Here is a 22625-nt window from a genome sequence, read left to right as displayed (position 1 = left end):
ATTCAGGTTCTTGAGGGCCTCTTGTTTCGATATTGTCTGTCCCAAATTGAGGAATACAAATAAAATGAAACGGATGTTTAGTACTTTCAAGCTCGTTTTAAAGTCAGTAGCTATATAATTTTCATTTTTTTTTTAAAGATTAGAATGGCTTCAGCTAGTGGATCATATTGTGGCGTGTGTGAAGCTCAGGACGTGGTTAAAGCAGCTGCTTTTTGGTGTCCGGAATGCAACGAAGGGATATGCACATCGTGTGAAAAACACCATCGAGCTTCAAAAGGTACAAGAAAACATGACGTAACTTCAATAGATGATTATAAACAAATACCGCCCATAATAGCAAGTATAAACCAATACTGCCCAGAACATGACAAAAAATATCAGCTCTACTGTTCTCAACATGAACAACTTTGTTGTCCACTTTGCATCACAACAAATCACAAGAAATGTGATTTGTTAGCAATTGATGAAATTGTCAAAACCTCGAGGAATTCAGCATTATTTGAAATTATGGAACAAAATTTAAAAGAAATGAAAAACAACATAGACAGAATAATGGAAGATCGAAGGCAGAATCTAGAGATAATCAAACAGCAGCGGCAAGGATTTCAGAAAGATATAAAAGAAATGCGTGCTAAAATAAACATACATTTAGATAAACTTGAACAAGAAATACAACAGGATTTACAAGCTGTGGAACAAAAGGTCATGTCACAAATAAACAGATTTGTGCAAAAAGTTTCTGACCATGAGAAAACAATAGATGAGCTACAGAACAATATAGCTGCGACTAAACGTTTTGCAACTGACCTTCAGACATTTTTTGGCGGTAAAATATTTGAGGCCAAGATCCAAGAGGAAGAGAAGTTCATGACGTCTTTAATAGAAGATAGTGGCTTACAACAAATACACTTACAATATAAACTAGACAACAAGATGTCAGACGTACTGTCCATGACAAAGATCGGAGAGATATCCGTTACAACAAAACCGTCAAGGATCTCCATGACGACGGATAGAGAAAAACAAGCTCAGAAAAGGATACCAACGATATCAAAAACAATCAATGACATTAATCTTACTTTACTAAAACAATTTGAGATATCGAAAGGAGGAAACGGAATTGGAATCACGGGTTGTACTATCATGCCGTCTGGTAAAATTATCTTCGTAGATCAATCCAATGATCGGCTTGTAATCCACAACGACAATGGTATATTTGTTTGTGCAATACCTGTATCACATTACCCTATAGATGTTACATGTATTGATGAAAACACGGTCGCTGTCACCCATTATACAGAGCCTTATTACATAGAAATAATCAACATCGTCAATAGAAAAACTGTAAGACAGATTAAAACGTCCAATCAGTGCTACGGCATTACAAATGAAAAAGGAAGATTACTATATTATGAAGTAGGAAGGGGTATTCAAACAGCAGACGTCAATAGCGGAAGTAATGTTACTACAGTAGTTAAAGTCGATGGTGCGCATTACTGGAACTATGTTACAACATCAAATGACAGAATATACCATACAATAAATCAATCAAATACCGTAACATGCTACACAATTACGGGACAGAAGGTTTAGGAATACAAAGACGAATCTATTTTGAAATCTGTTCAAGGAGTAGCAGTTGATAACGATTCCAATGTGTATCTGGCAATAAGGGGTGATAACAGTATCGTCGTACTTTCACCAGATGGAAAGCACGCGCGTCGATTGTTAACAGGCGAGAATGGGATACAACACCTTTATAGTATCTATTTTGACAAAGGAAGAAATATTTTAATGGTAACGTATTTGTATGGACCTGCCAGTTTGTATGAAGTTAAATGATCGGCTAAAAAGTCAGAAATCCAACAGTTTGAAACATTCTGCAGACTAACAAACAAATTTTCAATGTAAACAGTGCAAACATATCATTGACATTACTAACGTACGATATTTACTCTAAGAGTGTAGATTGTCAGTTTTAAATTTAGTATTTTTATTAGTTTTGTTCAGTCAATTTTCTCTGAATTAATTTCACATTAGGGTCTATACAAAATGTCTAAATGTCAACTTCTATTTCACGTTTTCGAAGCTTAACACAATGTACTGTCAAATTGATATTCGTCATTGTGTTCAATTTGACTTATTTTCCGTAAGAGATGACCAAGTTGATTATTAACGCCTGAAAATAGCTAAAACCGCATTTTTTATACCGATTTTGGAAATTATTCAGAATTTATAAACAAAAAATTGAATAACCCAAAACAAAAGTTTGTTGTTATTAACTATATATTATCTTTTTGGATAACGATAAGAAACGGACACTACTTTGTAATACTTTAAAAAAAAATTAAAATATTTTTCAAAGTGATATGTCTATATGATATTTAAAATTTTGAAATTAAGGAAATTTAATGTTGTAAAGATATATTTATATATATACTAGGCTAAATTACAAGTTTGTAAGATCATTTATATGTATAATAACAAAATAGGTTAATGGAATAGTTAGCTAACATCATTTTGAAGAAAATAATTACGAGTTTTCTCTATTCGAAACAATATTGCACATTTTCGGACAACTTTAACAGGACGAATTCGAAATTCACGTTAACGTGACAAAACTGTGTATGCGAACCTCTTGCATTTATTGCCGCCTGATACCTCCGTCGCATTGAATCAATTAGACGTCGAATGAAGTCTTGAGGGATGTTGTCCTATTCCCTTGAAAGTGCTATTCGGAGCTGTGCGAGCGTTTTCGGTAGATTTGGGCTATTTCTGAGACGTTGTCCAAGTTAATCCCACAGATGTTCGATTGGCGATAAAGTTGAATTCATTTGCTGGCCATGGCAACTCACGAATGTGATTGTTCTCAAAAAAGTGTAACGAAATGTGTGCCACTTGATAACGGGCGTTGTCCTACTGAAAAATAGGGACGAAAGATACCAAAGGGACAGTCACACTCATAGATCTAAAAAAAAAAACTGACAACACCATGGCTAAAAATTAAAAGACAAACAGACAAATAATAGTACATATTCAAGGCATAACATAGAAAACTAAAGACAAAGCAAGACGAACCCCACCAAAAACAGGGGGTAATATCAGGTGCTCCGGAATGGTAAGCACCCGTCGTGTTGCTCATGGTATTACACACCCATTAAATAATCTAATTCCGTAGGTCACATTCGTGGTAAAAAGGGAGTGGATTGTATATACGACATAAGGAACATATCCGATATCATCTGTGAAGCATTATACCATAACGATCTACCAACTCGATATGGCGTCCGTAAAATTTAAGAAGGGACGATTTCAACTTCACCATTTGGAACTCTTGGTTTAATAGCTTCGAATTCCTTGTAAGAAGTAACCCTCTATCAAATATATTACTTTACCTCAACCAAATGCTATGAATCTTATCAATAATGCTTGCTACAACAAAACACACAGATTAAGTTTTGGAATTTTGGTGGCGTCACGTTTACGTTCTAGAAGTATGTCTCTTTACAAATACAAAATTTGTTAAATAATTCGATTCCATTCCAAACAAATGCCCCAACCAAATTTTATGAAACGTTTACACATTGCTTATTGCCACAACATTCAAATCAAGTTCGAATTTGGGTAGCAGCAATTCCTTTGCTGTTCTTTAGTTATGTCCCTGTATAACGTTACATGCAAGCGGGGCATTTGTGTCCAATGGACACATTCCCCATTTATTTTTATTTGTTGCCCCACGATAAATACGTTCTCCCTTATTTTTAATTTTTACTGGTAATTAAGAAATAACAGAAACTTGTAGTGCCGATTGAAAAAATAAACAAAAAGCATGTTTATCAACTGTAAAATAGACTTAAACTACTAGTAAATGAGATAATCATATGATCCATGCAATAGGCGGATCTGGGGGCCCATTTCTAGGGGGAAATTTGGTTGATTATATAAAGAATGACTGAAGCATGACTGGAGCGGCCCCTCCTCCTTAATCTAGGTCAGTCAGCGGTCACAACAGATCGTACGATTTTTTGTCGCGGAAGATATATAAAATATAAAAAAACTGTCGTGCAAAATGTCAAAGAAACATTTTAAGTGGTCACATGTCCATGATGGGTACACGACAGAGAAAAAAGAATTGTAATTGTACTGTCGTAGGTAACTTGCAAGTTGGTCGTGTGACAGTCGTACGACAGTCGTGAGTTTTTTTTGGGCTATTTTTCAGGTTTTCATGTCAGATGATGCGCGTGCTACTGTCGTGTCACTGTCGTGCCACTATCGTGCCACTGTCGTACGACTGTCGTGCCACTGTCTTGAAACATGCCAGGCTCCATCCTCATGAATTCATCGAAATCACCGGCAGATTCCCGCTCCAACTCTTGCATCAGTGTTTACTTTTCTGCCCAAACATCATGCGCCGTTCAATATATAGGCTAATCCACCAAAGTCGGGCGTTTCGCTGGTTCCTATACTATTCACGCGCTCAAATTAACGCTAACAAGACCATATTTTGCTCTTGTTGGAGTCCCGCGATCCGCCTATTTAGCAGGACCAAGTGTAATCCTGCTGATTTTTTCCAAACATTCATTCCTGCCGAATTGTATCCTTCTGAATAAAAGAAAAATATGTTGCACGACAAACAAACCAAAGTCGTTCTACAGATAATCAATGTTGTGCGAGCATCGTACGAAATTTGGTATTCGTGAGACAATCGTGCGACTGTATCACGAGTGCCTTATGACAGTCGTTGGATTGTCGTACGACAGTCGTGCAACAGTTGTAGGATTTTTCTTTATTAAAATTGTTTATATTGGAACCCACGACAATGTGTTTATCGCACGACAGTCACGTGACAGTGGTAAGACACTATCACGACAACCACAAGACAGTGACACGACAAAAAATCGTAGAGCAAAAAAGGTGCATGTCCAATTTATCGTGCGACTGTCGTATGATGATCACAAATGACCCACGATTTGACCAATTTTCATTTCGTGGCGCTGCAAAGATGTGTCGTGGGTTAGTTGTGAGAAGGGCTTTAGATTCACGTTTTTTCTACATATTTCAGGCATTATATAGCCGCCTGTCAATTATTTACCTTAGGATGTCAGTTTTCTATTGTGGGCCTGCTGTCTCATTAAATTATACCTCTGTTTATTCAAAGATGGTGAATCTCTAATTCAATAACACAAAGTGAACAACTTCTATGTTATTCTAATTATTACCAAGTTGAACTTTAAATAAACGATACAACAAATACAGAAATGTCCACGTCAAGGTTTGATCAACAAACACTTAAAATCAAGAGTGAGGGTTCAGATGTTATTTGTATCATGTAAATGGTCAAGATGCCAAGGCGATATTCAAAACTTTTAATTAAGAATTGAATGCTTCTTTTTGTAAATTTATTGGGTGGTAAAAGCGTTGACCGAGGTACATTTTGTATGAAGCGCGGAAGCGCTTCATTCTAAAAATGTACGCACGGTCAACGCTTTTACAACCCTATAAAGTTTGAAAAAGAAGTATTCAATACTTATAATTACATTTTTTTAGCTAAAATCATGAAAACACGATTTTTATTCAGTTTTATTTAATTCACCTGTGCACTTTTTGTGGGACCTCGTGTCATCATGCATGATAAATGTTATTGTCTGATGCAACTGTTTACAGAATAACATGTTAGCCAATCAGAATAACGTATTATAATGAAACTTACATCTAATGTAATTATTTCGAATAGAAAGATAACGAAAGGAAAGATACATGTACATGTAAGTCTTACAAAACTATATACAACACGGACCCATTTAAAATAGTAAGCCTTTTAAAAGGGAAAGGGTTAATTGCACATTCTTTTTTTTAAATCCTCTCATTGTACTTGTTTTATTTTAATCAAATTATGGTGCTAAACTAAAAATGCTTTCAAAACGGAAAACCTTACAACACAGCCTGTTGTTAAAATTGTACCCAATAAGTAAGTTTGTGACATCCAAAAAAAGAAGTAAAAATAATGAAAATTAATAATTTAGTTAAGCAAGTTCTTCTAGTCAAAAAGGACGGTCATTCTAACTGTAAATGAAATTATTTACAATTTTTTTTGAAAATAGCTTTTCTTCAAAATCACATTTTTTTAGTGTTTAAAATTTATTAAAGATTTGTTTTTAAAAGTTGAAATTCTGAAAAGTTAGTACCATTGAGACATTTTTTCCAAGTCAAAAACGTAGTTTCTAACAAATATAAACAATGTGCATACATATTCAAATCGGGTGTCCTACATTATCTAATTTTATCTAGTGTGTTTTCATTTTAATTCAGTAGATTCATTGAAACGAACGAACGGTTTTGTACAGGTATATTATTATTTAGCCTTGACAATTTTATCTTAAATTTAGTGTGTCAGGTTTATTTATCTCGTGAGGTCTGTAAGTAAATTATAGAAAGAATATTATGGAGGGGAGACAGTATTTTGAGTACATTGTTGCCGGTTGTGGTGGAGTTGGTAGTGGGACATTATACTGGCTCTCGAAAAAAGCTGGTATAGGTACGTTTACATACGCTTGGTTTTTTTATATATATTTTTAGCTCACCTGGCCCAAAGGGCCAAGTGAGCTTGTATCATCACTTGGCGTCCGTCGTCCGTCGTCCGTCGTCGTCGTCGTCCTGCGTCCGGCGTTAACTTTTACAAAAATCTTCTCCTCTGAAACTACTGGGCCAAATTTAACCAAACTTGGCCACAATCATCATTGGGGTATCTAGTTCAAAAATTGTGTCCGGTGACCCCGCCAACCAACCAAGATAACCGCCATGGCTAAAAATAGAACATAGGGGTAAAATGCAGTTTTTGGCTTATAACTCAAAAACCAAAGCATTTAGAGCAATCTAACATGGGAAACAATTGTTTATCAGGTTAAGATCTATCTGCCCTGAAATTTTAAGATGAATCTGACTTTCCGTTGTTAGGTTGCTGCCCCTGAATTGGTAATTTTAAGGAAATTTTGTTGTTTTTGGTTATTATCTTGAATATTATTTTAGATAGAGATAAACTGTAAACAGCAATAATGTTCAGCAAAGTAAGATCTACAAATAAGTCAACATGACCAAAATGGTCTGTTTACCACTTTAGGAGTTATTGCCCTTTATAGCCAATTTTTAACCATTTTTCGTAAATCTTAATCTTTTAGAAAAATCTTCTCCTCTGAAACTACTGGGCCAAATTGATTGAAACTTGGCCACAATCATCATTGGGGTATCTTGTTTGAAAATTGTGTCCGATGACCCGGCCAACCAACCAAGATGGCCACCACGTCTAAAAATAGAACATAGGGGTAAAATGCAGTTTTTGGCTTATAACTCAAAAACCAAAGCATTAAGAGGAAATCTGACATGAAGTAAAATTGTTGATCAGGTCAAGATCTATCTGCCCTGGAATTTTCAGATGAATTGGATTATTGGTTGTTAGGTTGCTGCCCATGAATTGGTAATTTTGAGGAAATTTTGCTGTTTTTTTTGTTATTATCTTGAATATTATTATAGATAGTGATAAACTGTAAACAGCAATAATGTACAGCAAAGTGAGAACTAAAAATAAGTCAACATGACCAAAATTGTCAATTGACCCCCTAAAGAGTTATTGCCCTTCATAGTAAATTTTTAATAATTTTCACAAAATTTGTAGATTTTCACTAACATTTTCCACAGAAACTACTGTTATAGATAGAGATAATTGTAAGCAGCAAAAATGTTTAGTAAAGTAAGATCTACAAACACATCACCATCACCAAAACACAATTTTGTCATGAATCCATCTGTGTACAATGTTTAATATTAACATAGACCAAGGTGAGCGACACAGGCTCTTTAGAGCCTCTAGTTTCAATTCCAGTGATAGACATAAGACATAAGACATAAAGCTTTATTTAAAGTCGGTATAATACAAGTACACACATAAGCTCTGAAGAGCTTTTAAAACCGACAGACTGAGCAACAATAAAACAAAACATACATATCAAGGCATGCACACATACATTGTAGATTAAAACATATAAAGGAAGAGTTCATATAGGTATGTAAACATGCAGCACACAAGTTCTTTAAGCATCTCACATACACACTTATAAACATTCATTAAATATATACATGCAATCTTTTTTTTTGTACACCAGTTCCGGATTTCGACAATAAATGTCTCTTCAGTGATGTTAGGGATCGAAACGGTATTTGGAAGGCCATATACAATGTACCCTCATTTTAAGTACTCTTGAATTTTAAGAGTCAATATAGGATGAACGAATCATATAAACCGTAGGGAAAATATGATACAAGCCAAAAAGAAAAAATATAAAAAAAGTCTAAATTGAAAACTACGTTCAAACCTATGATCGCGTTGGATAAAAACCGCAATTTTTATACGTGTGCATGTAAAACAAATTTGGAGTAGGGGCTTTAATGGCCTAAAATGGCCCCAGATTTACAAGATAATAAAAATTCTATCAGAGCAGATTTTTCTCCATAAATGATTAGAATATGAGTAAATGATTTAAAAAAAATGTTTTTATTTAACTAAAAAAGGTTCAATGACGTCGCAATGGTAGGTGCAAATGACGTCATAATTGGGAAAATAAGCAAAAATACCGAAAATTTGATGGTTTTTCTAAATTTTGACCACCGCACCATGCTTGCACCAATTAGAAATTTTAACATTTTGACAAGTTCATACATATCAAACTTCGGATAAAAAATCTTTTTGGTGCAAGGTTGGTGCGATAGTTTATTTTATATTTTTCATAGCCAAGCGGAGCAATAAAAAGCTGAAATTTGCCGTCCAAATTGGACCTTTTCATCTGACAAAGTTTAGTTTATACATTCTTATACCTATAGAAACTTATTTTATTTGTTTATGAATGTAAAGTGTATTCCTAATTATATTTCCGTAAGTTTATCTAGTTAAATTTCTTTACAAAATCCGAAAGCAATAGACTACATGTCGTAAGGGAGTCAATAACAACTTTGAGGACAATTTTTTTAATTATGAAATTTTAGATAGACCTTCATTATAACAAAATCTGTACATTTCTGATGTTTTTGCTAATTATAAATTCAAAATTTGTTGTTTGAATGGGGCAATCTTCTCTCTCTGGTATAAGGGTCAGATCCATGATTTATATAACGAAAAGTGTGTGTGTGGGGGGGGGGGGGGGGGGGGGGGGGGGTATTTTACTTAAATTTCCATAATTGGCAAGAATCACGAGATTTATTTCGAAAATGAAACTACCTATATTCCAATTGAATGTGTCTTTGTGGGTAATGTGCATAGAGAACAAGTTCTATAAAATTTGATGGTAAAAAAACGGAAACGGCATAAGGTAGACTATCCATATATCCGTATAAACATGTATATATAAGTATATAAGTACGCCTGAGCCTGTGACAACTCTACAACAGATTTATTCATTGGATCACCAGCAGTGATGGTGTTACATGGCTGTGTACATTATATATATACAACTCGTCTGAACATCAACCCGACAATGTAAGATCTGTAAATTTGCAAATGTATTTATATATATGGATAATTGACCTTTCCTTGCATAGAAACAAGAGCCTGAAGTCTGTGAGCAAACTACATGTCTGTTGCCTTTTTAAAGGTTATGTTTTTGTATAGATTAGACTGTTGGTTTTCCCGTTTGAATGGTTTTACACTAGTAATTTTGGGGCCCTTTATAGCTTGTTGTTCGGTGTGAGCCAAGGCTCCGTGTTGAAGGTCGTACTTTAACCTATAATTATTTACTTTTTAAACTGTTATTTGGATGGAGAGTTGTCTCATTGGCACTCACGCCACATCTTCCTATCTATAATACTAAAATTACGAGGTCCAATTTGTCAGCCGTCATCACGTAAAAACGACGAATCAAAGAATTCAACTTTATATATAACTAATATAGAACAAAGGTGTAGATTAGAAATTACACCACTCCAGGCCCTTTTGTTTTCCACGTAATTAATATTGCCAATGATTAAGAAGTTCCGCATCGAGTCCTATACCGATACCAATAGTATATTCACCTGTTACCTATTACCTTATCTGTACGTTCCGCATCTGACAGGCGCACCACCAAACGGTGTATTCAGGATTAAAACACGGGTCATAATCACAGGGTTGACACTACTAAATTGTCAAATTGTTACTTATTGTAGTATTTTAATCAGTAAGACTTTCTAGGATAACAATACGAATACTAAAAATCTGGACTAAAAATAAGGCGTATAGGTACAGTTTTCAATTTGTTAACGGGCATGACGTAAAACAGCAAATCAAAGGATTCAACTTTATTTATTACTCATAAAGGACAATGCTGTCTATTAAAAAATACTCAATCCCAGGACCTTTTGTTTTCCAGATAATTTTAATATTACCAATAATTGTTAAGTTTCAGTTTGACGGGTTCAAAGAGGAAGATTTGAAAGCAGAGAAAACTGCGTATCTTATAATCAGCATACTAAACTGACTAAAATAAGGCTTGCGCATAGTTATCATACGTTAAAATGAAGTGTAAATTTTAAAATTTGACCCGGCTTGTTGTTAAGCCCCATTTGTGGGCATTATGTTTTCTGGTCTATGCGTTTGTTAGTCCGTGCGTATGTCAGTCTGTTCGTCCAATTGTCCTTGTGTCTAGCTTCAGGTTTAAGTGTTTGGTCAAGGTAGTTGAATCTGACATCAGACTCAGACTTTTTTTGAAGTAAATTTTACTGTGTGTATTGTGTGTTTGATTTTTTTCTACTTTGCCTAGAGGTAAAGGGAGAGGGAGTTTGAGGTCGCAAAAATAACATGTTTAAATCTGCCGATTTTTTTAGCCTGTCCTAACCTAGGATTTCCTGGCCATTTTTAGTCTTGCGATTGGGGCATCCATGTACTGAAGACACATTCTTGTTTTCGATAATTTTGACGAATATATAATGAATATTGTCATGATGATCAAAGACCAAGTCATACGACGCTAAGATTAGTGAAGGCGAAACTGAGTAAACTAGTCACATTGACAAAAACTACAATAAAACAAATAATATATATATATATAATGAATATAGAAAAAATCTAAGAATACAGATTTATTTGATAAAGTAGTTCCAGTTTTGTAATTCTATAGAATGATACGGTTATAAGTCTGGCGACTGAAATAGATAATAAAGATAAGATGAATTTGGAAAAGTCAACCCTAACGATCCTTTACATAAGTCTAGAGGGGGTGGGGTTGGGAGGGGGTGTACTTCAATACTTAATTGATAGGGGTGCCGCTGTTTTGTCACCTTACCCAGTTTTACATTTTAAAAATATATACCTTTGCATAAATTGCGTAGGAAAAAAAGTTATATCATATATATCTGATAGTTTTCTCAACTTTTCACTTATTCAAGCTTAAAAAGGTGTAAATAGAAGTGCACCCCTTCAACCCCATTACCCCTTCCGGAAACATAACTACTGTCATGGAAATACACTGACTTAAATGCATGTGTCTGTATCTATTTATTTAAAATAATCAATATTAAGATTTCTTAGCGCTAAATGTGTCTTGCCTTTATATCATTCTTTTTTTCGCTGATAAGTGAGACCCAACCCAGCATCAGATGCACAATCTGTATATATCAGCAATACCCGGTGTTTTGTTTTGTTTGTTTGTGTTTCAATATTGCTTTCCCCCTTAATATTTACCTTGGAGTTTGTTTCTTTTTACAATGTACATCTTAACTTGCCTTTCTGTTTCAATATATTTAAAATTAAATCTTGTAAATAGAAAACAAATCGCGGTTGCCATGGGCACAGATATGTTGCTAGGGAGAAACAACAGTGAATTGGCAAAAATGTGCAATTAATTATGAAATATTTAAATAGTGTACAAGTGTAAAGTTCACTACATGCTAAACAGGTTCAATTTCAAATATAGATATATTTAAGCTGTATAATAATCATATTTGATGAGTTTAACTCAGCCATTTTAGTGGTTGCTAGGCAACAGAATAAACAAGCTAGACCAAAAATTCGATTATTTTCAGAAGGTCTATGGTATAGACTTACATCATGACAAATTAAATGGAATTTGGGGGTGGGGCCAAAAATGACCCTTGTAGCCCCTAGTCCTTTCGTTGTAAAAGGGTCTCTATATATATATATATACAACTGGTCCCTCTATAAACGACTACAAGAACTTCGCGGTCACCTAAAACATCGGGGCTACAAAAGGAAAGACATTGATAAAGGTTTTTCTCGTGCTAGCAACATCAGCCGAGATGAACTTTTACAATATAAAGTCAAAAAGGTCAACAGGAGGGTGCCTTTTGTGTTGAATTACCATCCAAAATTTGACAACTTGTCTCACCTTATCCGCGAAAGTTGGAAAGATATCGAAAAACATCCTAAACTATCCAAGATCTTTCCCGAGCCACCTGTACTGGCTTTCCGCAGGCCCAAAAGCCTTAAAGACTTGCTGGTGAGAGCTGAGTTATGCTCTCAAGCAGGCTCTTCGTCAGTGGGCTCTTGCAAGGGTTGTGGAAACAAACGATGTCTGACTTGCAAACAAATACTGGATACCCAGACTTTTAACAGTCACTCCACTGGTACAGAATACACCATATTTTGCAATGTTAATTGCAAGACTACAAATGTTGTGTATCTCCTACAGTGTAAATGTGGTAAACAGTATGTTGGCGAGTCAGAACAGCCTTTTCACAAACGAATGAACGGTCATCGTAGCGACTACCAATGCAAGCCAGACCTCCCTCTTAGTCGTCATTTGAGATCCCCTGGCCACACTAAGGCAGATCTCAATCGACTGACCATTACTATCATTGACCACAACTCTGCTTGGTCTAGGGAGGATAGACTTACTCGGGAAAGATTTTGGATAAGAAAATTAACAACTTTGGCACCAAATGGGATAAATGAAAAGATGTAATTCGACACCATGCAGTGCTTCACATCTGGGTTATATTACTTATTATTACAGTCCCCGTTTTTATTTCTATCCTTACTCATTTCTAAAATATATCTGTTGAATATAACAATCTAAATTGCTTAATTTTTTGAGGGATGCATAAGTACCAAGCCACGTCCAACTATTTTACTTTAGTCAAAATTTGTTATTTTTTTAAACGGCCGTTTGTTTTAAACATCGCAGACTCTAATGTTACTACACTACAGTTGTTAAATCTGAAATATTTAGAAATTTAGACCGTTCAGTGCTGTTTATTTAGAAATAAGACCGTTCAATGCTGTTTATTTGGAATTCTTATTGACGCAATCTTTCTTGTAACATCATAATTATCGACACTGTTAAAGCTTTAGAATTGTGCTAGTTCATATCGCACATTATTATTTTTATTTAAAACATTTATTTGAACTCTCTGATGTAATTAGTCATATAACCTATTTCATATTCAACATATTTTTGCAATGATGCAAGCGTCTTAACTGATGTTCGGTTTGCCTTTTTTATTTTATAAATTTCAAGATTTAGTAAAAGTTTATAATCTAAGAAGACTTAAAGATGATTCATTTAACATCAGAATCTGACTGACGAAGGATATCTGTTATCCGAAATATTTATAAATAATTACATTTATAGTTCCTTTTTGTGTTATTGGTGTTGCTATGTACACTTTTTAGGCGTTTGTATAATTTATTGTATTGTGTACATGTATCGTTACTTGTAACGATCCAGCGCCCTCGTGGGAAAAATCGTTGACTATTATTCAGACGTTTTATATATATATATATATATATATAATTACGTCTGAGTCAGTGACAACTCTACAACAGATGTATCCATCGGATCGCCATCAATGATGGTGATACATGGCTGTGTACATAATGTATATACAACTCGTCTAAACATCAACCCAACAATGTTAGATCTGTAAATTTGCTTTCGCAAATTTTTGGTTTCTTCCCTCGCCGGGATTCGGACCCATGCTACTGCGATATCGTGACACCAAATCGCCTGCACTGTAGCCGTCCCGCTAGACCACACGACCACTTGGGCTTTATAAAAATGAAGCTTTCGCTGGCCATTTGTTACCTTTCCACGGCAGTTTTAATGCTAAAAAAATCCGTTAATCGTTGTTTTGTTGGGTTTTTTTTGCTATGCTATACATTCTCTACAACCTCTCGAATCCGTCGCTTGCATAGGTTACATATACATGTACCAATAAATGTATACAGAAGCGAAGAAATGGACCAGCGTTGTACAAACTGCAAACTATTCCTCTCATTTATATCTGTTGTTTAATTTTAATAGATGTTCTCGGTCTTGAACAATTTGAACTTGGACATCATAATGGAGGTTCACAGGATCACTCAAGGATCATGTAAATATTTTTTTGTGTACATGGGTTACTTTTTTGTTTGTGCCATTGGAAGTGTTGTAAGCACATAGTCATAGTCATTGTTTGTGTTTAAACTAAAAACCAACGACGAATTGTTTTAATTGGGCGGTTCAGTTGAATGGAGTTAAAAGAAGAAGAAAAAGAAACATACATGTATCTTATTATATTAGAACTCTGATATTGTTCAAGAAATCAATGTGAACTAGGATTGCACAGTGTATAAATGTCATATTGTTTGATTTGTGAGTGTCTAAGAACTTGAGAACAGTACTTTTGAAAAGTAGAACAAATCCCTATATACATGTGATGCGTAAACATACGTACGATGCGCTTTCCGTAATTACATGTACCTTCAACAGGAAATCTCAAATCAAAATGCTATTTGTCTTCAATTTGTAAAGTTTGCAACAGTGATGTGCAATGTAAAAATACGTGTCCCAGCTTTTTATTGTCATGTTTTTACAGACGATTAGCTTACCACGATAACAGATATACTAAACTTACACCAGATACCTACAAAGCGTAAGTACTTTATAACACATAATGATTATGCCAAATTGTTTTTCACAAAATAGACGTGCATGTTAATATGAGTAAGGGAGCAACCATTTAACAGCAAAAAGGAGGGTATGTTTTTTTTCTTAGTCACAAATTTATTTAGTTTTTCGACGCGATCAATCAGACTATTTGTATTTCAATACTTAACAGTATAATGTTAAGGGGAATTTGCATTCAGAATATTTTCCGCCATCAAATCAGAGGATCAGAGGGCACCACGTTTTTGTGTGTTTGTTTGGTTTTTTTTTCATTTCTCATTTCATCAACCTTATTATTTAATTTACAAAGATGGGAAGCAGTAGAGAAGGAAGCTGGTCTACAGTTAGTCTACAATACAGGAGGAGTGCAATTTACCAGGAAAGACGAAATGTCTCATGTCATCGACGCTTATGCTAAAGCAATGGCCGAAAAAAATATCAGGTATTTTTTAAGGTTACAAAGGTTAGCAATTGTTTAACATTGGCTTTGTTTTTTATTTAGATATGCGAATAATTCAAGTGTGCGTATATGGAGAGAGTATCGAACCTTTTACTTTATTTTTGATACCTTAGTTATATAAACGTTTTCGTTGTTATCGTCATATAAAAGAAGACAAAGAACCTTGCCGCAGAGACACTACCAAATACACGTTTTTATTTTCCCGGAAGCTTGATGGCCGAATCTAAGAAATGAATTACTGTATCTCTAGACTGTGCGCATTGATTTAGTGAGTTCGAATCCTGCCGGTCGCAGTTTTGCTCGATTCTAATATCAATAGGTTCGGACAAGCTTCCTCTACCTAAATAAACTGACGACCACCGCAAAGAAATAACACAACAGTGCTGAAAGTGGTGTTAAACTCCAAGTAAAAAATGCAATCAAGTAACCAAGTGTCTGCTATATGATGAGATTTTTTTAAGCATATCTATTTTATCTTTATTTTGTCAGTTTTGAAAGACTAACAGGAAGCCAGCTGAGAGCTAAATTTCCGCAGTTTGAAATTGATGACACATATGATACAATTTATCAACCAATAGCTGGACTCGTGGATGCTGCTCTTGCAAACTCTGTTCATGTTCAACTTGCTAGAGCCAATGGAGTTTCTGTTTTAGAAAATTGTGCTGTCCAGAAAATTGAAAAATTGCCTAATGGAAGAGTACTGGTATGTTCATGATGATTACATTTGCAGTGAGCGAGTAGTCTTAATAACAATTATAATTTAATGATTTTGCTTTTCGGGAGGAGGGTGCTAATTTTGTATCCTTCTGTTTAAGTAATTGTAGTGTTGGATCTTTGCGTTAATGCAGCATGAATGGGATAACGTTAATCTACTGAATCATACTATCTGGTAGGAGAACCAACTAATTCTTTTTTTATTCAAAATTTAATTGGTCCAATAATTCCCAGCGTCTTGATTATAAGAGGAGTATCTTTATACCATCTTAGGTGCTACTCACTTCGTTTACAACATAAGAAGCGGAATTGAAAAAAAGAAAATGTTTCAATGTATCAAAACACATAATTATTTGTAGAAATGACTTTTAATAATCAGTATTAATTTATATTTTATTAATAGATATATTTTGCTTTAACTGGGAGTATGCGTAGTTAAAATCGTCACAAATTTGATGAGAGCGAAGGACTTTTCTGGACTGTAGAACCATCGATTGTTCTATTTAAAGTAAACAAAATCATATTTATGATATGACATATGTTTGACAATTTAAACATATAAATATAAGGTACAATGTGACGATATAACTTTAAGTTTTGGGGTTGCGACTAGCTCAGAATAAAAACACCTCTTACGTTACGACACTTAATAAAAGAGAGAGAGTGTAAAACAAAAAGTAATTTCCGGAAATCACTTGTACAATCCACAAATTAACATATGAAACTGAATTATACATATATCTAAATATATAACAAAATATGTAATGATGTATGTAAGTTTCTACTTTACATGGTCATAATGGTAGTGTAGTCAATAAGAAAGTAAGTTTGAATTATTTCAACAGTGTACATTTCTATCTTATACTATTTGATTATAGAAAAACAAATAGAAATAAAGCAAGTCGTCTTGTGTTGTGTTATTCGCATTGGTTTAGATCATTTGTCAAAATATATCACTTATCCTTTCCAGGTACATACACCAAAAGGAGTATTTCAGTGTCGTCGTCTAATAGTCACTGCTGGTGCTTGGATAAACCATGTTCTTGGATCTATTGGTGTCCATATACCCGTTTATGTTACACAAGAACAAGTCACATATTTTGCTACACCAAATGTAAAGGATTTCACAAAGGCAAAGTAGGTTAAAATAATAATTCAATTGAAATATAAGACAACATTTTACAGCCAGAAACCGCATTGAAGTTTATTGGCCTGTTTGCGAACTCGTTAGCTCTGCTTGACGTTCGAGTGGAGCAGACGATGCAGAAAACGAGGTTACATTTTCAAAATGTATAAACGTAAACTCTGTTCTTGTTGTAGATCGAATTGAACAAAATCTGATGAGTAATCGACTTACAAAAACATGTTTTATACATATTTGTGAATGTACTCCACTGTTGAATATCAATTGCACCGAGTCACAATTCTTGCTATAAATAATAGTTTAAATTGGACAGTAGAATTATGCCATTATCCTTTTATACTTTATTTTTCATTTATCTAAAGGTATCCGATATGGATTTATCACTCACCTAAGTACGATTTTTACGGGATGCCAATGCATGGTAATTCAGGCAGCAAAATTGGGATAGACGCAGGAGGTCCAGTTGTTTCCGTTGACACAAGGAATTACGAACCAGACAAGACAAGAGAACAAGCTTGTATAAAACATCTGGAGAGAACAATACCAAGGGTAATATTTATATATGAGTGTACCTGATGGGACAATTTTATTGGCCTGACATAACAAAAAATAAGAATTTAATGTAGAAAACGAACGTCCTAATTTAATACAAACCAATTATGATAAACAAATGTGACAGACATGAACCAACGAAAAACACTGAACTACAGGCAATTGGCTTGGGACAGGAACATAAAGAATGTGGCGGTGTTACAGATGTTTTTATGCGCTTAACCCTCCCCTTAAATGATACGCTAATTACATGAGCTACATTAAGCCCCAGTCCCACTAGACCACGATCGCACCACGCTCACCGCGATCTATATTAAATTCAGATCGTGGTGAGATCGCGGTATGAGCGGCATGAAAATGTAAATTTTCGTTGCTTTCACGATGCTTCTACGTCCTCATTACGCGCTTATTCTGCGACCTTACTACGCTTATCAAGATCTATCTACGCTCATCACGTTCTCACTACGACCATAACACGAGTTATCCGATTGCAACACGATCTTACCACGCTTCTACTGCGATTATAGCACGTTTTTACCACGATTACACTACGTTCAAACCGCGATCTTACTACGTTCTCAGCAATAACGTCAACATCGTGTTCCATATATATATCAACACAGTATCATTCCTTCAGTTCTATTTCTGATTAATACGTAGATTTCTCGAAAAAAAATACAGTCATGCCATCAAAATCTACTAGAACACGTGGGCGTGGTGTTAGGGTTGATGTAGAGGCAGATGGAGTTCTGATATCATAGTAATGAATCTTGATCAAGTAGAGATGTCGGACCGACCAATCCGACCTAAATTACAACCTATTGCTGGTCCATAAAGCTGAAATGATGATATTTTAGTGATATCAGATATGAAACAGATGTGTCAATAGATATAAGAAGATGTGGTATGAGTTCCAATGAGACAACTCTCAATCCAAGTAACAATTTTTAAAAGTAACAATTATAGGCCAAGATACGGCCTTCAACACGGAGCCTTGGTCTATAATATAATTATAGGCCTATAATACGGCCTTCAACACGGAGCCTTGGTCAAGATATAAAAGGCCCCAAATATTACTAATGTAAAACCATTCAAACGGGAAAACCAACGGTCTAATCTATATGAAAACAAGAACCATGGTTGAGCCGTTAGAAAAAATGGACAAGAAGTCCCAATTACATTCATACAAACAAAACCTGGAGAGATTTAATATATTTTATGGGAAAATGACAATGAAAATAATGGTCGTAGTATGAACGTAGTCAGGTCGTAAGGAGAGCGTGATGAGGACGACAAGGGCGTGCTAGAATCGTACTATGGTCGTGAACAGCGTGGTATAGTCGTAGTAGAAGCGTAGTTTGGTCGCGGTGAGAACGTGATGGTCGTAGTGAGGTCGTAATAAAGTCGCAATGACATCGTAGCGCAGTTTCTCCGAATAGAATCACGCTTTCGCTACGCTCTCACTACGATGGTACAGCGACCTTTGCGATCTTACTACGATCTTAGTGCGCTCTTACTACGCTTCTACTACGACCTGATTTCGCCACGACCGCAACACGATTTTTTTTAACATGTTCAAAGTTTGCCACGCTCATCACGATCTTGAAGACCTCACCACGACCGTGATACGACCTTACTGCGATCTACACGATCGTACTACGATCATCAAAATTTGCAGTTTTTTCAAAGATCGTAGTGCGATCGTGGCCTAGTGGAACTGGGGTATTATATAGTGGCGTTACAATACAGAACCAATTATAATAATGATGTATGATATCTAAGACTAATATATCAATCGGTATACATCTAAAGTATTTAGTGTACAGACGTCATAAACAGCAATAGAAAAGAAAATGATCATGTGCAATGCGAAACTAAAGATATCGACAAATTTTAGTACTTTGAAAGATAAAATATTCATATGAATTCATGAACTAGAAATCAATAATGTCTAAATATAAAGAAAAGACAATCACAAGTATCGAATCAAAAACTTCAACTTTGGAATAAGCTTTTGGGCAGTATCGTGTTCCTAATTATATATTACGAACGGTGCATTATGTATATTTACGACTCAAAAAGAAGATTTTTTGTAATTGTCATATATATCAATGGTTTCCTCTTTTTTAAATGAATAAATAATTTTAGTCCCTAGGACCTATAATGTACACTAAGACATGTCTCTACACAATGACACCGGACCGCCATTTTGTTGTGGATGATTGTTCTAGGAATGGATGGGAAAATGTGATCGTCTGCTGTGGAGCCGGTCATGCGTTTAAGTACGTGGAAAATTATGTGTTAATGTAGAACTATTAGAATAAGAAGGAAAATATGGACATTTATGAGGCACAAAAATCAATCATTATTTTCCTAAGCCATAATAACAGCACATAGCGTTAATTATGAATAAAAAATATACTGCAAAGTAATATTGATATCAAGAATATGACGAGAGATAAATTAAACAAGCCCCACAAATTTACAGGGTGGTACCCATATTGATTGAAATTTAAGCCGTCAGCATACAATAATCAACTAATAAATTGAAGAAAGACTTCAGAAAAATTTGTAGAAATTTATTCCAAAGTACAAATACCACAGGACTGTAGAAAAGGACAGCAGTAAACACCATAATAATGATAACTAAACATATCCTCATTGTATATATGTATACATGAACTGTAATTTTGTTTTTTAGAATTTTGATTTTACTATTACCACATATCGTCATATAGGGTTAGGTTTCTGCACATGAAAATAAACAAAAAACTTACTAGTATATATAACATGTTGCACTAGTGCCAGTTTATCTGAATCATCCGTGCTTTTCGTTATTGTATGTTTAAGAAATAATTCATGGAAGCCATAGATTTGTTGGAAATTTACACATGGCCTGGACTGTGATATTCGAATTTTATCCTGAGCGTTAGCGAGGGATAAAATTAACGAATATCACGTCCCAGGCCATGTGTAAATTAACCAACAAATCTATGGCTTCCATGAATTATTTCGATTCTAATAGGACAAATAAGTTCATTTAAATACTGAAGCGAGGGTTGGTATGCCGCGTGTGAAGCTGTTCTTTTTTACTCCTTGTTAGATAAAGCTCAAATATTCTCATACATCTTTAACTTGCATTAATTATTTCGTTAGTAACCGACAGAAAAAATATGTTTAATTCTCAAACCCAATATTTCCGATTTTTAATTTACATGATTTGTTGTAAGCTTCCGTCAAATCCAAAATTGACATTTCGTTAAGTAGGAGCTGCCATGTTGACTCGCTGAAATCAAATGCAATAGAATGGAAATTAAAACAAAACAAAACCTACCTCAGAATTCCATTTTAATACAATATTATACGAACTTTCTTGGTTGCAAAAAAGTTTTTATTTTTGTGATATTGACTAAATATTGTTTTTACACTGCAACTTAAATTAGTATATTGATAGTTTTTAAAATCGTAACATAAATATCAAGCTTATTTGCATCCCTTAATGAACCCCTGAATGTAGAGAAAGTGTTCCATGATGAAATTGACATTGCACAAAATATACAGTGTTACTATATTTAGGAAATGAACAAAACTAGTTGCAATATATTAGTTCTTTTTATCATGCATCCGAATAAGAATAAAAGTTCAATTGTCTTTTGTAATTTGTAATACAATAAAATTGGCAAAGCGTTTGCAATGTAGGTTCAGATACATGTTGATTTACGTGGGAGGTATATTGTAACATCCATTATTATGTATATCTCTGAGTCTGCGTTAAGTATAGATATATCGAGATTTTTCACACAGTGTTGTTTACAAAGCGAAAGAAGCACGTCATATTAGAATTATAGTTTGTTCATGTTGTTTTGAAAGAGTCAATTGTTGATGATTGATGTTGTTACTGTACTGTCCAATATGTTTTTGTAATTTGTGTGCAATTCGTTTTTTGTTTATTTAATTATCTATGTGAACGAAACCTATGGAAAGTGTACACTTCATATTATTTGATATATTTTTTACAGATTTGCCAGTCTTTTAGGAAAAATACTAAGTGAAATGGCAATAGATGGCAAAACCAAATATGATATTTCGAAGTTTAATATAGACAGAGAAGCGATCACAAACCCTGACTGGACACCAACATTATATATGGGCACTGGAGGAAAAGTACCGACGAAGCAGAGCTCAACTTCGAAACTTTAGTTCGATAAATAATGAAATATGATTGAACTTTATTTAATTTTTTTCTAGACATTTGTTACAAACAATAAAATAAAGGATACTAGAAAGAAGCTTCAATAACGTTTTGGCGTTAGGGAATATTGCATTCTACATTTGTTAATCCATTATAAGTGGCATAACCAATAACAAACAACACGCTTTTAACATTTGTTTAACAAACCATTACTTTTGATAAATGAATTGAAAACCTTAAATAGAAGTTTACTTTAAAGAAAATGTTTCAATGTATCAAAACACTTGTTTGTAAAAATAATTTTTAATAATGGTAGTAATTTATATTTTATTACTGGGGGTATGCGTAGTTTAAATCAAAAATGTAATGAGTGCGACGAATTTTTTGGACTTACTAGAAACATTCAGACATTTTTTCTAAGAAGGAAACGAAAATCATATTCATGACATATATTTGACAACTTAAATATATTGATATATGGCGAATATGTAATGATACATGTGAGTTTCTACTATACATGGTCATAATGGTTTGGTTGTAAATACTGAAATATTTCAACAGTGTAAATTTTTATCTTATAATCTTTGATAATTAATTTAAAATTATACAATTAATTAGTTAATTTAATTAATACATTTAGACCTAGTAATAATAGAA

General features: G+C 34.3%; 2 protein-coding genes across 2 annotated transcripts; both read left to right on the top strand.

Moving 5' to 3' along the window:
* Positions 1-528: 528 nt before the first annotated feature.
* Positions 529-1593, top strand: LOC134722746 (uncharacterized). The gene has a single exon (XM_063586370.1). The coding sequence runs from the start codon at positions 529-531 to the stop codon at positions 1591-1593; it is 1065 nt and encodes a 354-aa protein (XP_063442440.1).
* Positions 1594-6405: 4812 nt separating this feature from the next.
* LOC134723447 (monomeric sarcosine oxidase-like) lies at positions 6406-22008 on the top strand. The gene is made up of 9 exons (XM_063587059.1): positions 6406-6535; positions 14283-14352; positions 14836-14892; positions 15217-15348; positions 15856-16069; positions 17051-17217; positions 17587-17773; positions 19925-20058; positions 21796-22008. The coding sequence occupies exons 1-9, from the start codon at positions 6442-6444 to the stop codon at positions 21974-21976; spliced, it is 1236 nt and encodes a 411-aa protein (XP_063443129.1). The 5' UTR covers positions 6406-6441; the 3' UTR covers positions 21977-22008.
* The last annotated feature ends 617 nt before the right edge of the window (positions 22009-22625 follow it).

This window comes from Mytilus trossulus, chromosome 6, assembly GCF_036588685.1.
Source record: "Mytilus trossulus isolate FHL-02 chromosome 6, PNRI_Mtr1.1.1.hap1, whole genome shotgun sequence".
In the NCBI taxonomy this organism is placed as follows: Eukaryota; Metazoa; Mollusca; class Bivalvia; order Mytilida; family Mytilidae; genus Mytilus; species Mytilus trossulus.
The sequence above is the reverse complement of the archived record's forward strand: the minus strand, read 5'-3'. Positions and strand labels throughout refer to the sequence as shown.